The 19376-nt window shown below is 34.4% G+C and overlaps 1 protein-coding gene across 1 annotated transcript in view; it reads right to left on the bottom strand.

Moving 5' to 3' along the window:
- LOC141340152 (receptor tyrosine-protein kinase erbB-4-like) overlaps window positions 1-19376 on the bottom strand; it is a 352964-nt gene that overhangs the window by 117958 nt on the left and 215630 nt on the right. Inside the window, exon 2 of the mRNA XM_073845081.1 lies at window positions 5357-5508. Within this exon, the coding sequence (XP_073701182.1) occupies window positions 5357-5508 (152 nt within the window). The remainder of the gene's footprint in view (window positions 1-5356; window positions 5509-19376) is intronic.

Genomic DNA, 19376 nt, shown 5'->3' with positions numbered 1-19376 from the left:
AGCAGCATTTTTTATTTGCCCCTACTGTAAATCTGTAAAATGTCACTGACAGTTGAAGGCCGGTGACCCTTTAGCAAAGTCATGGCAGTGTTACAGTGCCAAAAGATAACTTCCAATCACTTCAGTTCAGGATCCGAAAGCTATTCTAGGAACATCACTTTTTTGGGAAGCCACTTGAACTGACTAGAACCGACAACATGCGGAAAAAGAAAGAAAAAAGAGACAGTCAATGAGAAAAAGAGACGTGAAATTAAAAAGAAGAACGATTCTGGTCCCTGTCAGGGCTCCATGGCAACACCGTATCTAGTAATATTTCCAATCAGACCTCGCACTCTAGGCACTCTGCAGTATCTAATCTTCAGCCTAATGACATGCTGCCTTGTGGAAATATTTACGCTTTCCTCTTGGAAATGATAACCGGTTATTAACTCTATATCGGCTCATTAAATCCTGAACTAAGCATATAATGCATTATATGCGATGGAGGGCCGAAAGACGGACTCATCAAAGAGGGTGGATCATTACAAGAGGGTGTCAGCAGCTAGATTTCTATACAAAATGCTTTGCTTTGCTCATCCAAAAATAAAAAAAAATCTGTCCTTAATTACTCAGCCTCATGCTGTTCCAAACCTGCAAGACCTTCATTCATCTTTAGAACACAAATTAAGATATTGAAATCCAAGAGCTTTCTGACCCTGCATAGACAGCAATGTTATAAGTTCAAGACCCAGAAAAGTAGAAAGACCTTGTTAAAATAGTCCATGTGACATCAGTGGTTAAACCTTAATTTTATGAAGCTACGAGAATACTTTTTGTGTGCAAAGAAAACAAAAATATCAATTTAATTCAACAATTTCTTCACTTCTGTGTCAGTCTTCTAATAATAACAGATAAAAATAAACTTAAAATCCTCAGTCATTTTTGATTGTTTATCTGTAAAGGATCTACTTTAATTTTTTACACTCACAATATCAACAAAACATTGTGCTTTTGAGCAATAAAGAAAACAAACAGTGTGTTTTTAGCTGTCTCAGTGCATATATTTTTGAAACTCGTCATTAAAATGAACTGAAACTTAGAGAATATGTGTCACACAGACATGAGATATCTATAGAAAACTTGATATTACTACCTTTAGATGAATTAACTCTTACCGAAAACAAATATTCTCTGATAAAGTAATCCGTATGAAACCAATGCAATGTCCAGCTTTTCCCATCTCACTTCATTATCTTTAATTCGATCACGCTGACGTGCTACTTTAGCTTTTGATATTATAAATATCCACATGAGACCTGCTACATGTAAGCGTAGCAGCGAGACCTGTCTTCATGTTCATCTCAGCTACTTTTCGTTTCTGGAAGAAGCAGCGCTTTGAGAAATCAGACAAAAATTAAATCAGAAGAAGACGACGTGGTGATTTGATCCAGCGAAGAAGATTATTTACATGAGTAAGTCTTTTTTTACTTGCCTAGTTGCATTGATTGTTATTAGTTGTTATTTATGTTTTCTTTGCACACAAAAAGTATTCTTTTTTTTTTTTTTTTTTAATGATGTACTTGCTACCTTTCTGGGTCTTGAACATGTCAGTTGCGTTGCTGTCTGTGCAGGGTCAGAAAGCTCTCAGATTTAATAAAAAAATATCTTCATTTGTGTTTTAAAGATGAAAAAAGGTCTTACGGGTTTGGAACGACTAGAGGGTGAGTGATCAATGACAGAATGTTCATTTTTGGGTGAATCATCCCTTTAGAAGTATTTTGGAAAATTCTACAATAATGAATACAAAACAGTGCACAATATATGAGCATCATGTTTGTCTTTTTTTCCTTTGAGAAAGTGCATAAACCTTATGCAAATTTTAAGAGTTTATGCGGTTCAGTGTTTAATTTCAGGGTTTTCTTAAGCACAAAGTGAAAATGCGCATAAATGAGACAGAAACCCAGCAAGCGTCCGCATGGATTGAACGAGCAAGCAAAACATCCAACTCTGGGATGCAATGTAACCTTTGCCTTTAAAAGAGAAATGTGAAAATTTTAAGAGGGCAGAATTACAGTTATTCATCACATGGAGGGTTTAATTCATCAGCCCTGAAGGCACGAGAAGATGAACTCTGTTTACCACTAAAGCGATTCTGGCTGTTTTGGAAGTGGCCATCAATCTCCAGCTATCTTTAAAAAGGAAAGCATCAGTTTCAATCACCCAAGAGACGGCTAGTCAACTGCTGAAAAGATTTCTCTTCTGCTCGTTCTTGTCTGTTCAAGGTGAAGTTTTCCCCAACTGACGTGCAGACCCTGGGGAGGCGTGATATTAATGCTTTAAAATATTAAAAATCCTACCCAAAATACACAAGTGACTCCACCCTTTGCCCCTGCTGTTGTTCTCAATTAACAAGTTCAATTAACCTGTGCAACTGGGTGCCTCTAGATACATCAAGACCTCATTGGCCTACAAAGATGGCAGTCTAAATGTTAAAGAATCTTCCTAAGAGTGATTTTCAATGCGCACTGGTCCCCTATGGTGCGGCCAAATAAACATGAACCGGAATTGTTTTTAGATCGAAATGTGTTCAAAATGTGTTCTTCTCCTTACCCATTATCCCATTGAGCCAGAGCAATAAAATGACTCAGTTTATCAACGCTTTCACTTTGATACCAGCAATCGCATTGGCCAATTACCTCAGTGGGAGGCCAATGTTTGCCCTACACAGTTGCACAGTCTTCCTGACCTGCAGGGTGGTGTTATGTGTGTTTTCAGCTCATCTAAAACAGATTCCAAAACAATTAGTAATGCAGAAACAGACTCTAAGGAAAAACCGATGGACCTGGAGGGCTGATATAAGACGGGACAACTGGAAATGCTATCCTGGGCAATATAATGATGTCCACTAAGATCCTCTATAGTCTATTCATCTCAGTTTAAGTCTTTTATTAACCAATTATTAACCTTAAAATTAAAATGCAGACAATATTTACTCACCCTTACTGTCGTTACATGCTGCTTTTTCAATCTAAATTCCAAAGTGACCACATTTCTTAAACTGCAAAGCTGACAGAAAACAGATTTGTGAAGGAATTTAAGCCTGAATCAATGAATCAGTGACTGGAGAACCCAATCAATCTGAATAGTTTTTGTTTTTGTGAACCATATACATTGATTCATTTAAAAGATTTGACACAAACAAGCAATTTACTCATTGCTACTCGAGTAAACGAAAAATTCATAATGTATGAGTAAAAAAGTGAAAAAATTACATTGAAAAGATTTATCAATTCATGAGAGAATCATTCTTTTGAATCTAATCTTTTCAGTGAATTGATTTAAACCAGTTTACAAAACTGATACAAACAATTTAATCACAAATTGGCGAATTGGTCTGATGAATGAGTTCTTTTGAATCAATTATTTTAAATTAATCTGTTGATCCAGTTAACTAATATAAATGTTTTGTTCACTGAAATAGTGGTGCGAACCAGATTATTCAGATTGGTTGTATGAACTGAATCAACCAAAAAGATTCAATCTTGAGTTCAGCTCAGTGACTCTATAGGTAAACTTTTCCTTTAATAACCGAACAATATATTTTGCCTCAAATGCAATAAATATAAGTTCAATCAGAAACTAGTTCAACAAATTTTTATTCTAAACTACCAAAACCAATCTATTTTGAGCTACCTAATCTCATGACAAAAACGTACCTGTAGGAACTTTTTTGCAAGATGTAAAATACATACAAATAAATACATATCACTGCAATTTCCAACAGAAATGAATACTAGATGCAGAATCCTTGGGTACGAATCCCGTGAAAAACATGACTCACTGATACGTTATTTTAAAACAAAATGTACATGGCACTACGTATTTTGTGTTTTGCGAAAAAGTTCCCACAGGTACGTTTTCGTCATGAGATCAAGTTGATTTTGAGCTACACATCTCAGCTACAACATAGCCAATGACGGTATCCTTAATTCCAATTAAATCAAATTAACCAATTGAAATTGATTCGGCAAGGAACGTGTGATAAGTAACTAGCCGGACTGTGTTCCAAGGAAGTAAAGGAACACTCGCTAGTCACGTCTAGACACACAATATTTATACCTATGTTGTTCCTGAAGAAAAGATCCCTGACCTTTCTCTGACTACCCATTATCCTCATCATGGCATGAGCTGAAATGTGGGAGATTGTGATGGGGGGAGGCGAGCAGTAAGGTCAAACTCTCATCTATTGTTTTTTTTCTTCACTAGTAGCGTTTCAGTCACAAACAAACCACTTTCTAATCTTTTAAGTGAACAAATCATTTTCATTCCATGCACTTTACAACTCACAGGAATCTCTCCCATCTGAATTGTAGGATCGCTTTGGTTGCTTTAATCTGACTTCAAATACTGACTACAGCATAAACAAATAGCACAGAAGTGCAGACTGTGTAGAAGCATATCATTGGTTGGACCTACTGAACAGATATGCCCTTATGTTGGATGTTTGACTGAACGACTTAGTGTTTTGAATAGATGCATACTAGTATACTATTCTACACTACACTACCATACTACTCTTACTTTTCTACCTAAATCTATTTCTACCATATGATTTTCTAAAATTCAGCCATAAGGGCCCAATATACTTCAAGCGAAACTGAAAAAAAAAAAAAAAACTGGTGTGACATAATTTAGAGCAAAATCAGGCCTATTTTTTTTCTAATTTAAAGCTGGTTGCTTGAAAAGCAATTTATTGTAAAAAGTGTTAAAAAAAAACTCCTGACTGGCAAAGGTGCAGTCATATTTACCATAAAATGCATTTATTTCAAAAGGAATCTGTGCGTTTGAGAGTTTTGAATGATTACAAAAATGTTCCTTGTGCAGATTTTGCTTATGTTCAAATTATATCACGTGAATTTGCAGTGCAGACCAAAAGAAAGCTGCTTGGTTTGAAAGTGACGTGAGCAGTGCTTCATATATCAGTATACTATTGACAGTGGAAAATGGACCATTTTTTGTGACCACAAAGTAAAGAATGAAAATAAGAATTTCACTGCAAATATATTGGTGCCTTCAGAGTAAAGTAAATGAGACATCTTGTTTGGAAAATGAACAAAACAAACTGGGACAGGTTATTTGTGAACTAAATAAATGAACAAGCTATCTGTAAACAAGGATCTGCTGGTTGACAGTACCTGAATAAAAACTAGCAGGTTTGATTTATGACGAACAGCTGAGTAATTGAAATATTAAGTAAATTGTCACCTTAAAACTTCAACTTGGGATGGCACAGAATATCAAAACATTACGGAAAACAAACAATAGAAAATTCAAGACGTCATGTGGAGACCTAAAATTAATCACACAAAGAACTTACCCTGAGAAAGGACAGGTCACGACTGCGATCGATGCTTGTGATCTCCAGGTTACCCATCACCACCTCGCAGTTCTCATAGTATTTGCGAAGGGTCCGATACTGCTGGTCCAGGTCTGACAGAGTACTCAGTTTATTCTCCGTGCCAGTGCATACTGCGAAAAGAAAAAAAAATGAAAGGGAGAAATTACATTCTGATTGTGCAGACAACAGATGCAGAAACTGCTTGGCGCTTCAGTCCATCCAGCAATGCAATTCAATCAGGCCTGAAGTCCCAGAAGCCTCTAAGACAGACAAGAAGCCTCCAGCCCCAGACGGACAACTTGACAAGTAATTAAACAGAGCCATTTTTGCTCATCAAACACCTTGCACCAATCAAAGACATTTGCCATCTGTTGCATCAGCTGGCATTGCCTTTGAGCCAAGAGTGTAACCCTCCCTCTTACGCCTCACTGAACCACTGTCACAACATCCACAAGCACATCCACGCCTATCCCATGCCACTCGCTCTGTGGCCACCAGAAAGACAGACCGGGAGAGAAAGGAGAGTTAGCATATGCGGTACAACACTATATGATTAGACTAACTCACGATGCAGCTATGCATCTTCCTATTATACTTGATATACAGCTAGCTGTTTGAGTAATGTATGTTATGCTAGTTTCTTAACATGCAGCAACAGAGACCTTATTCATCATGTGCTCATTAACACACTCTCTCACAGAATGAGGGGGAGACCCGCTTTATGTAGAATAAATCTACTTTTTCTAGGCCACATCTGCAAGCTTTCATTTTAAAGGAATATTTGACCCACAAATCAAATTTTTTCATTATTAACCCTCCCTCAAACCCATATGACTTTGTTCATTCAGTAGAATTCAAAAGGAGATACTTTGAAAATTGTCCAGCAGATCAGTTTGATTCAAATTAAATTTATTGAGACCAGTTTTGTGATCTAGCTCAAATGATTCAATGAAAAGATTTGCCTTAAAAGAATGATTCATTCACAACTTTTTCACTTCTCTCATGAACATACCTGGAAGAGCTATGCTACACTATATTGCCAAAAGTATTGGGACACCCCCTTCTAATGAACAGGTCATGAGTACAAATCTTAAAGTTTAAGGATATAATGATATTCTAGGGAATTGTGTGCTTCTAATTATATAGCAACAGTTTGGACAGGACCCTTTTCTGTTCTAACATGGCAATGCCTCTGTGTATAAGGCAAGGTTTAAACAGAAATTATTGATTCAGTCAGTGTGGAAGAACTTGACTGGTCTGCATAAAGCCTAAAGTCCTAATCCCAGCTGAACATCTCAGGTGTGACTTTAAATGCAGACCTTGAGCCAAAAACTCATCACCAAACACCAATGACTTGTACATGCACTACACGGACAAAAGTATTGGGACAACAGAAAAAGGAACTTCCAAAACTGTGACAACAAATATGGAAACATAATTAATGTATTTAAAAATTGTATCTCTGTTGCAATAGTTTTGGATTTGTCTAAAATGACTGTACCCATACGTAAAAGTCATTTGGTGTTTGGTGATGAGTTTTTGGCTCAAGGTCTGCATTTAAAGTAACACCTGAGGTGTATAGCTGGGATTAGGACTTGGCTTTATGCAGATCAGTCAAGTTCTTCCACACTGACTGAATCAATCATTTCGATTTGAACCTTGCCTAATTCACAGAGGCATTGTCTTGTTAAAATAGAAAAGGGTCCTGTCCAAACCGTTGCTATAAAATCAGAAGCACACAATTCCATAGAATATCATTATATGCTTAAATATTAAGATTTGTACTCATGGAAATGACTAAAGTAGTCAAACCTGTTCATTAGAAGGGGGTGTGCCAATACTTTTGGCAATATAGTGTAGATGTCCAGATTTTCAATGATTTTCAGGTTTATAAAGTGGTCAAAAGTACTACTTATTTCATTGCTTAAACCATTTTAAGGAAAAAAATATATATACTGAATGCACTTTAAGAAAATAAATATGGTCAATTCTGATTTTATGTTGTCCTGTATAAGACCTTAAAGGATTAGTTTACTTCCAGAATAAAAATTTCCTGATAATTTACTCACCCCCATGTGATTTAAGATGTTTATGTCTTTCTTCAGTCGAAAAGAAATTAGGGTTTTTGAGGAAAACATTCCAGGATTTTTCTGCATATAGTGGAAATTGCAGTTCCAAATTCCAAATTGCAGTTTTAATGCAGCTTCAAAAAATGAGCATGACGCCAGCCAAGGAATAAGGGTCTAACTTTCCAAAGAAAAATTTAATTTTTTATACTTTTTAACCACAAATGCTTGTCTTGCACTGGCTCTGTGATACACGTGTACGACTTCGCTCATTACATTTGTGGTTAAAAAGTATCTAATTTTTTTGTTTTTTTTGTTTTTTGTTTTTTTAGAAAATGTCGTTTCGCTATATAAGACCCTTATTGCTCGACTAGATAGTGTAGAACCCTTTGAAACTGCAATTTGAACCTTCAACCCTTTGGCCACCATTGAAGTCCAATATATGGAGAAAAATCCAGGAATGTTTTCCTCAAAAACCTTCATTTCTTTTCGACTGAAGAAGGAAAGAAATGAACATTTTGGATGACATGGGGGTGAGTAAATTATCAGGAAATCTTTATTATGGAAGTGAACTGATCCTTTAAAGCTCTAAAGTTTTCATTAGTAGTGAAGACTAGGCACAAAATAACCATGGAGTCTACCTCAGATTATTGGTAGAAAACACACAATGTCCTCCTACTAAAAATACACATTTTGAGAAAAATATAAGATCTGAAATAAGATCAGGTCAGGTGTTTTCAATAACCCTTAATATGCATTAGGGAGAAGGAGGTATTGTGAAAGAAGCTTAGTGGTAATAAACATTTATTGCACCCTCGGGGGCTCCGTTGTGAGATTACAGGTGAATTGTGGGATATAATTTTGTTAGGGAGGAGGTTTCATTCTATACCATATCTGACAGCTAGCCCACATTAAAAAAGGCCACCAACATCAAAATCACAAGGGAGGCAAACTATACTGTACTCAAATCACAGATTGAGCCATGTTTTACCACAACCTGCAACAATGGAAATATAATGTTAGAATTTCCATTTGTGATCATTTCAGAGGTTTAACTACCTGATATTTAGGAGTTAAGAGGTGCTGCGTGTTTCTGCTATGCTTTTTATACACACTCGTTTTTATGTAAATAAACCACAGGTAAACATCATGTGACATCACGGCATACATGACACTCATTGATTGCACACTACTTTGCCATCAGCCACAGTAGACATTAAAATGAATCACGTCTGCTTACAAACCCCCTCAATTGTCTTTTTCAATAAAAAAGAAGATTGTCGTGCTGGAGAAGCTGCCCCTCAGCAAACCTCCTCTATGACGCACACAATGCAAACAACACAAAGAAATGGCATTTTCATTTCCAGTTTATGTCTTTGACTGCAGAACTGTGTTTTGTATTTTAGATTATAAATGATGGATTGGGGCATGAATCTCAAATCTGAATTTTATATTCTAATCAATGAATGCAAAGACTATCGCTTCTGTTTATAGGCAGGTGATTTCTAAGGAAGCACACTAACTGAAAATTAATCTCATAAGCGATCCATATGAGATACTGTGATAAGCATAAAAATACACACTAAAAATATATATATTTTTAATTAATTTAAATTACAACATCTCACTCTGATCACTGTGGAAGCCTGTTTCTGCCACTGAATAAAAAAACTGTAATTGTGACTTTTTATCTCACAATTTTGACTTTTTTTCTCTGAATTGCATGATGCAAACACATAATTCTGACTTTTTTCTCAGAATGTGATAAAGTCAGAATTTCAAGGTATAAACTCACAACTTTTTTCTCTCATTTGCGAGTTAATATCTGACAATTCTCACTTTATAACTCGAAATTTTAGAGTTAATAAATCAAAATTAGAAGATATAAACTTATAACTCCCAATTTCGAGTTTATTTCTCAAAATTCTGAGTTTATAACTCATAATTCCGAGTTTATAACTAACAGTTGCTATTTTACACGATGCAAATTCAAAGTAAACTCACAATTGACAGAAAAAAAGTTGCAAATACCATTTTTTTTTATTTATTTTTTTCCAGTGGCACACATTTTTAAGTAGGCCATACTTTAACAATCACCTTGGATTAATTATTATTTTATTATCAATATTATTTTTCACAGAGCTCACTGCAATGCATTATTGGATTAACTTTGGTTTTGTGTGTGTCTATGATCCTTTAAAATGCTGCCTATGTAGGCATCTAGTAGCAAATAAATGTGTGTAGTCATATGAGCAAACAGTACTTTGTCACACATTTTTTGAGTATGTGGAAAAGCTATTATTCACTTTTATAGTTTCTGATCCCCAAATGTGGCATTATTTCTATCACAAAGAACAAACTTGAAAAATTGGACCACCACAATAAGAGAAGAGGGCATGAACAGCTCTTAAGCACAAAGCCTTGAATATTTTTCATTTTTTCATGTATTTTTACAGACATATGGTGTGCGCAGAATAGATTTAAAGACTCCCACAACGCCCCCCCCCCCCAAAAAAAAAAAAATCAATTCTACTTTGAAATAAATAAAGACGATGTTGATGTTGCTTTGCTGCTTCTGTGGTCTTAGAAATAAACAAACAAATAAAAAAAATTTAGATTGAAAATGGGTAGCTTTGAAACATTTTTATTTAGTATTTTATGAATTAATTTTCTTACTACAGCATGCTGAAGCATACCTGATTCAATCCCACCACATGTCTAATGCATTTCATCAAAGAAATAAAATGCTCTCTTTCCTTACTCAGTCACAGATACACAAACAAAACTGTTTATCATCCCCCATAGTTCTAACTCCTGCCGGCCTTGCATTTGTCAGGGAGGTGTGTATATATCCGACATGACCGGAATACATAAAGCACTTCCTTATCACTGTGAAAGATGCCTTTAGAGCTGCGTCTGAAAGGTGCAGCCAATGGGAATTTAAACACGATAGTAGGCACACGTTTGCTTAAGACCCATGATGGGAAATCCAAAAAAAAATGTACAAAAAAATTCTGTCATTATTTACTCAGAGCGAAGCATCTCAAATGTGAGACTTAACCTTGATTAAACCCGAAAAACTGTTTTTGATATCTAGCTTGACAAGGGACCAAAATATTTGTCAGCACAAAAACAAAATAGCATATAATTTGAGTTTCATATCACACCCACTAATAAACAACTTGGCATTAACACGACCTCCATTCTCATCAATTCCGACTTCACTCTTGTATATTTATAAATATTCTCATTGGAATTAAACACTCCTCTATTAGTCGATGCATTTCATAAGTATTGCGCAAAATGACTTCATCAATGAGGAACGGGGGCTTATTGAACATCAATATAAGCGAGAGAAGAAGTCGGCGTCTCTAAGGCTTATTCGACCCACAGCAATGGCAGAAAAGGTCATGCCAATAGCCGGCAACTCATTGAACTAAATAAAGTTGCAAATGTCACTTCCTGAAGTAAACATCGTCAATGCATCGGCTTAGAGGACGTGAGCTGATTGGAAGATCAGAAGAGCCGATCGCTGGAGGGGAATGGTGATGGTGTGATCTGTGCAGGCGTACTGCAGTCAGGTTTGGTCGCCTGTTAAGAGGGCATCTGGTGAAGGACTAAATGGTAATAATGACAGTCATGATTGCATCTCTGCGTGACAGGGCTACGGTCCGGTAACCGTGTCCTCTACCGTCCCAGTCACTAGTCTACGGGTCTGCCTTCTCCATATGGGACCGGCTGATATTAGTATCATAAACACTTTAGCGGCCCGACTCGGCCGACTGAGCACTGGAGCTTTGAACTCAGCCGTGAGGTCAGGACACAGTGACATTAACAATTGTCCGAAGGCTTGTGCACCTATAAATAATAGGTTTATTGCTCTCTGAAGCACCCGAGGAGACCATTTATCAAGTAAATGTCTCATGAAATGATCATGAAAATAGTATCAGATTCACCAGAGGGCTCAGATTAAACTTGAGTTAAATGCTTTAAACTGGTTTTGACTGGATGCCGTTAGCTGTCAGCCCAAATTTAACAGCATATTGTGGCAGCTCAACCAAAAATGTTCACTCTGAATAATTCACTCAAAAATGACCATTCTGTCATTATTTTCTCACTCTCATATTGTTCCCATATGGTTATCATCCTGCCAAGGACAGCTTGAGAACTTTATGAACAACTTGGCTGCTCTTGCTATGGAAGCCCATTCCCACCACTTAAAGGTTGTATCAGCGATTTCTAGCCTAAAGCATAAAGTGTCAATTTCAGCTGAGCTTTCTTCACGATCCGCTCGCTGCCTGCCCCATAAATTGTCTGTGAAAAAAACGCGTCTCTCTGGTCAGCCTAGGGTCCGAGATATGCCAAAAAAACAATCGGCGCTATCAACTATTGCACAGATAAACAAACTGTGTTCCAACCAATCAGCGTCAGGGGTTTGGTGTTGTGGACTTTCCTACTGGTGCAGGGATGTGAGGGAGGCGGAGCGAAAGTCCACAACACCAAACCCCTGACGCTGATTGGTTGGAACACTGTTTGTTTATCTGTGGAAAGGTTGGTAGTGCCGATTGTTTTTTTGGCATATCTCGGACCCTAGGCTGACCAGAGAGACGCGTTTTTTTCACAGACAATTTATGGGGCAGGCAGCGAGCGGATCGTGAAGAAAGGTCAGCTGAAATTGACACTTTATGTTTTAGGCTAGAAATCGCTGATACAACCTTTAATAAAAAAAAGGTTATTGCAACTTTTTATCTCACAATCTGACTTTTTTTCTTAGAATTGTGAGATATAAACTCATCAAAACTAACAATTCAGACTTTTATTTTTCGCAAATGCGATTTGGTATATCGCAATTCTGACTTTTTTTTTAAATCACAATTGCGAATTTATATCACACAGTTCCGCAGTTGTTAAGCAATTCAGACTTTTTTTTCTCAGAACTGTGAGATATAAACTCATCATCAATTTTGAGGGGGAAAAAGACATTCTCAGAATTGCTCTTTTTTATCTTACAATTCTAGCAATTGCAAGATATAAAAAGTTTATATCTCACAATTCTGACTATTTCTCAGAAATTTCAGTTTATTTCTCAGAAATGCGAGCTTGTCCCACAATTCTGACTTTATAACTTGCAATTGCAAGTTTATTTCACGCAATTATGACTTTATAACTCGTAAATGTGAGTTTATATCATGCAATTCAGACTTAATTTCTCAGAATTGCAAGTTTATATTTCATAATTCTGACTTTATTTCTCAGAAATTTTAGTTTATTAATTAGAAATTCAAGTTTGTCTCACAATTCTGACTTTATAACTCGCAATTGGGTTTATATCTTGCAATTCCGACATTATTACTCGCAATTGCAAGTTTATTTCACGCAATTATGACTTTATAACTCACAAATGGAAGTTTATATCATGCAATTCAGACTTAATTTCTCAGAATTGCAAGTTTATATTTTACAATTCTGACTTTATTTCTCAGAAATTTTTGTTTATTACTCAGAAATTCAAGTTTCTCAATTCTGACTTTATAACTCGCAACTGGGTTTGTATCTTGCTATTCCGACATTATTACTTGCAATTGCAAGTTTATATCTCACAATTCTGACTTTTTCTGTGAGATATAAACTATAGGCATATATAGACATGTTCTCAGAATTGCAAGTTCGTATCTCACAATTCTGACTTAACTCGCAAATGCATGTTATAAGGTCAGAATTGTGATAAACTCGGAATTCTGAGAAATGAACTCGCAATTATGAGAAAAAAGTCACAATTGTGAGATATAAACTCAAAATTCTAAGGAAAAAAAATGTCAGAATTGTGAATTTATATTGCACAATTCTGACTTTATTTATCAGAATTGCAAGTTTATTTCTCAGAACTCGCAATTAGAAGAAAAAAAGTTTCAATTGCGAGTTATAAACTTGCAATTCTAAGAAAAACATCAGAATTGTGACTAGTTCTCAGACTTGCAAGTTTATTTTTCAGAATTGAGAGTTTGTCTCGCAATTCTGACTTCATAACTCGCAATTACGAGTGTATTATTCACAATTCTAAGAAAAAAAGTCAGAATGGCAAGATGTAACCTCGCAATTACAAGAAAAAAAATAAAGATAAAAGATAAATAAAATAAAAAAGTCACAATTCGTTTTTTGGCGGAAACAGGCTTCCATATCTTGTGCATTTATTAAAAGTGAAAAAATAAAATAAAATAAAAAAATAATATTAAAACAATATATATATATATATATATATATATATATATATATATATATATATATATATATACACACACACACACACACACACACACACACACACACACACACACACACACATATATGTGTGTGTATATATATATATATATATATATATATATATATATATATATATATACACATATATATAAAATAATAATAATAATTATATATATATATATATATATATATATATAGTAAATAAAAAATTAAGATTATTTCAAAGTTTTCAGATACACATAAAATATGACTTTTTCAATATATTAATTAACTAATTTAGAGCAAATGAAAGGCACAAAAGATTAGGTGAGGTGAATTACCCCTTTAAAATGCAACTGATACCCAGACATCTATGGTATTTCTGTATCAATGACATCCCAGTGTTACTGAAAGGGATGTGGGCCTATTTGGAGAGGGAGTTTCATTCTACAGCACACAGTCTGCCCCTCAGACCATTTGTTCCTGGCCACTGGCCTCCTGTGTGTCCTGAAGAAGGACAGCACAGTCTGAAAGCAAACAGGCTCCTTTATCTCTCTTGTTTTCGCTTTTCTAGGTCTCAAAATGTGCCGACAAAGTACTAGAGTTCACAGTGTTCTCAGTCGAATGAGCTGTGCTGACCACAGTCCATGCCTTATTACCCAGAATCCCAAACGCCATCTCATTGACACCAGGCAGAGAAAAAGACATACCTCTGGGAAAGAAGAATGTATCAGAATAGAAACTTTTACTCTGAAAGGCCTCAGCATATTCTGACAGGAATTTCGGCTTGAATAAGCTTCGGTTTTTCACACTCGCAGTGAAAGTTAAACAATTTAGTTTTTAAGGCTTCTTGTAGTTTTATATTATCATAAATACAGAAATAAGTCTACATTTACAATAAACCATTATAATCAACAGCATTTAGTTGCAATACACAATGTCAGACTGGACTTACAGAATATAGATACATGTTGATTAAGGCTGTGCAATTAATTGCAATCGCAAAAAAATCGCGATTTAAGCACATGCGATTTCTAAACCGCATAAGGCATAAGGCATACAATGTCTCCTCCGCGAAAACACGGACTGGATCGCGGACTCCATTCATAAAAAACGAATTTACTATAGCGCGGAATGCCACGGAATTCGTCGATTTTTGGATTAATAAATCAAAAGTTGGTCTGTCACTTAATTCAAATCGCGATATTGACTAGTGTCTGTGAAAACTGAAATGCAAAAAGACCGTTTTAATATGAATCCTGCATGTTCCGTTTGCCTCTGTATGTATGAATGGCGGAGACGCCTTTTATTTTTCTACTACAGGCATACTGAAGCACAAATGAAGCTCCCGCAAATTTTTGGCATTTGCATCTCACATGAACAGATAAACTCAATCTCCAAAGCTGCTGTGAGTTTCAGTTTTACTGTTTCATTTGAGAAAACTAGCATCATATACACACAGAAACTTCACGGCAACCTGTCAAAATAAAAGTACGGTTTAACATGAAACAGAACAATATTAGTCTTGTATTACTTTTGTACTATTTTTGAAGGAAAAATAGTAGGAGGATTATTTATAAATGATATGACTGACCATTTTCCAGTTTTTGCAATATTTCAAGAATTATTTGATGAAATAAAAGATAGCAGGGTAAATAGATTTAAATTAATTCGATATAGAACACCAGAAATCATTGCAGCTCTTAATGAGGACTTAAAGAATCAAAATTGGAGCGAGGTTTATGCAAGTAAAGATCCTAATAGTGCTTATGATGTTTTTTTGTCCATATTAATCGAAAAATATGAAAAACATTGTTTGTTTAAGAAAATTGTAAAGAAACAAAAAAATGAGGATAAACCATGGATTACTAAGGGAATAGAGAAATCATGTAAAAGGAAAAATGAATTATACAGGAAATTTATAGCAATTAGAACTATACAAGCGGAAAATAAATATAAGACATATAAAAATAAATTAACAAGTATTATAAGATTTAGTAAAAAGGACTATTATAATAAGTTATTGGATAAGCATAAGAATAATATACAAACAGTATGGAAAGTCCTTAATAGTATAATTAAAAAGAATACTGGGAAAGTTGATTATCCAAATTATTTTGTTAATGATGAGAAATCAAGTATAAATAAAATGAATGACATTGTCAATGAATTTAACGAGTATTTTGTAAATATTGGGAGTAATTTAGCAAAAGTGATTGAGGAGCAAAGAATTGAGGATAGGATAGATGAAATTAATATTTCCAGTAATGATTATTCAATGTTTATAAGGGGAGTTGACGAAAATGAAATACTCGATATTGTTAACAATTGTAAGAATAAATATTCCACTGATTGTAATGATATTGACATGTCGTTAATAAAAAGTATCATAGAATATATAGTAAAACCATTTACATACATTTGCAATCAGTCCTTTTTAACAGGTATATTCCCAAGTAATATGAAAATAGCTAAAGTTATTCCTATTTTTAAAAATGGAGATCGCCATTGTTTTTCCAACTACAGACCAATTTCTCTTCTTTCCCAGTTCTCGAAAATCTTAGAGAAAATCTTTGTGCGTAGGCTTGATAATTTTATTGATAAACACAAATTATTGAGTGATCAGCAGTATGGTTTTAGAACAAACAGGTCGACTTCAATGGCTGTGATGGAACTGGTAGAAGAGATTTCTTCTTCAATGGACAATAATGAATTTACTGTGGGGGTGTTCCTAGATTTAAAAAAAGCTTTTGACACCATTGATTATGGATTATTAATGATGAAACTGGAGAGATATGGTATAAGAGGGAATGCTTTTGCTTGGATAAAAAGTTACCTCAATGAAAGATACCAATTTGTACAAATTAATAATGCTAAATCAGATTTAATGAAAGTTACTTGTGGTGTTCCGCAAGGATCGGTGTTAGGCCCTAAGTTGTTTGTACTGTACATAAATGATATTTGTAAAGTGTCTAAAGTATTAAAAATGGTTTTGTTTGCTGATGATACTAATTTATATTGTTCTGGGAAAAGTTTGGAACAGCTTCTGAATACAGTGGAAATAGAATTGAGGGTTTTCAAAAAATGGTTTGACAATAATAGACTTTCACTGAATTTAAGTAAAACAAAGTTTATAATATTCAGTAATCGACAAAGTAATAATAAAGTGAAACTAATGATTAACAACGAGGAAATAGAAAGAGTGTACGAAAATAAGTTTTTGGGTGTTATAATTGATCATAAATTATGTTGGAAATCACATATTAAACATGTAAGAACAAAGATGTCCAAATCAGTTGCAATATTAAACAGATTAAAACATATTTTGAATGAAAGAACTTTATATATACTGTATTGTGTACTCATAGTTCCTTACATTATTTACTGTGTGGAGGTGTGGGGTCACGCATATAAGACCAATTTGAATTCATTATATATGTTACAAAAGAAAGCTATTAGGATTGTTAAAAGGGTTGATTATTATGAACCAACTAATAAACTGTTTATCAATTTACATGCATTAAAATTTGTAGATTTAGTTTCTTTATATACTTTACAGTTAATGTACAAAGCATATCATAATTTACTTCCAAATTGTATTCAGAGGCTGTTCAAAATAAGAGAAAGTCAGTATAATTTAAGAGGATTGTATATGTTTAAAAAAGTGAGGGCAAGAACTAACGCAAAAAGTAGGTGTTTATCTGTTATAGGGGTAAATCTATGGAATAAATGTGATAAGGAATTAAAAGTATGTAACTCACCTTGCCAATTTAAGAAAATGTATAAAAATAAGGTGATAAAAAGTTATGATTTCGTATAAATAAATTGTGGTTGTATTGTTAAATGAAAGATAAAGGGGAAAAACGAAGGAATAAAAGAAAAGAAAAAATTGTGATTAATGTTTGTATATTTTGGGAAATGTTTTTTTTGTCATATTGTTTATTTTGTGTTAATTAACTTTGCCCATTCAGATAATGATGTATAAAGGGTAGGCTTAATAAGCAACGCTTCTGCCTACACCTTTTTCGGCAACTATGTATTTTTATTTTTATTTTGTATTTATCTTGTGAAAATTTGTTTGTGAGGACCGGAATAAATTATTATTGATTGTACAGTATAATGTAGGTGTTTATATATTCCTATTTAAATAATTTACATAAAACAATATATATGATAAAAAAATAAACATTACAACAAGATTAACCACTTAATTATTATTTAAACGTTTTAAACTGAATTTAATTTTTCTTCCATGTATTGATTTTTGTTTGCCAAAAATTAAAAGTGTTTATTTTTCATTTGATTAAAAATAAATAAATGTTTAAGCAAAAGATTGTACAGCCCTCAAAATGTTAAAATAGAGAGTTTTTGACTTATTTTTCCACTGAAATGAATGTTTTCGTTATTACACAAAGTAGGCTAAAGTACCAGGAAAAAAGTAACATGGCTAATTTATTTGATGTTGTCTGTTTTAAAGACAATTTTACTACAGTTTTGTTTATTAAACTTAATACTAAAAAAAATATGTTATTTCATTGTGAAATGTTTTGTTATGCACTTCTTGTGCACTGAATACATTTAGAATGTATGTAGCTTGTTTGAAAAAGCAAAAAAAAAAAAAAAAAAAAATCTCAATATGATTATTTTGTCCATATTGCACAGCCCTAATGTTGATACATACATTATACAAATGTAGGACCATATGTGACCCTGGACCACAAAATCAGTCATAAGTAGCACGGGTATATTTGTAGCAATAGCCAAAAATACACTGTATGAGTCAAAATTATCGATTTTTCTTTAATGCCAAAAATAATTTGGATATTAAGATCATGTCCCATGAAGACATTTTGTCAATTTATTTCCATAATTATAACAAAACTTAATTTTTGATTAGTAATATGCATTGCAAAGAACTTCATTTGGACAACTTTAAAGGTGATTTTCCAAATATTTTGATTTTTTTCCAGCCTCAGATTCCAGATTTTCAAATAGTTGTCTCTTGGCCAAATATCGTCCTATCCTAACAAACCATACATCAATGGAAAGATTTCAGATGATGAAATATTTACCCTAATGACTCGTTTTGTGGTCCAGGGTCACATATATACAATTTTGCATATTACAACTGCTTGATTTTTTGTATCATTGCAAAATGTAAACTATATTAATTGGCCAGCTCTATTTTCCTGTGTATCACTGTGAAGCTGTTTTGACACAATCCGTATTGTATAAAGTGCTATTGAAATAAAGGGACTTGACTTGACTCCTTTTTTAACCCTGTCAGCAGGACATCTATGTTCCTTTCAGAAGTTTCCCTGCATGGGTGACATAGAGAAAAGCCACAAATCCTAAGGCACAGTGGCCACCTAAACCAAGGACAGGCCCGTATTCCCATCCTCCCATCTCACGGAGGCCCAAATCCTATTTTTGGTGATGTTGATCGAGTCATAAATCCATGTCATCCGCTAATAGCAGGAATATTTATTATAACAGGCCCATCACATGGAGGCCGCAACCAAAGGCATTTAATTTGCTGCTGTATGGCAACTCTCACAGTTTCAGAGCACTAGGTCATTGGCAATTAGAGAGTGCAAGAAATGTGCTGACAGCTGGTGGGAACTCAGTTTCAAAAGACTGTATTTGTGTCTGAGGAGCACTTCTGTTCTGTTTTCGTCATTCTCTCAGGCTGG

This window comes from Garra rufa, chromosome 8 (assembly GCF_049309525.1).
Source record: "Garra rufa chromosome 8, GarRuf1.0, whole genome shotgun sequence".
In the NCBI taxonomy this organism is placed as follows: Eukaryota; Metazoa; Chordata; class Actinopteri; order Cypriniformes; family Cyprinidae; genus Garra; species Garra rufa.
Note: the sequence above shows the minus strand (reverse complement) of the source record. Positions and strands in the feature narration are given on the sequence as shown.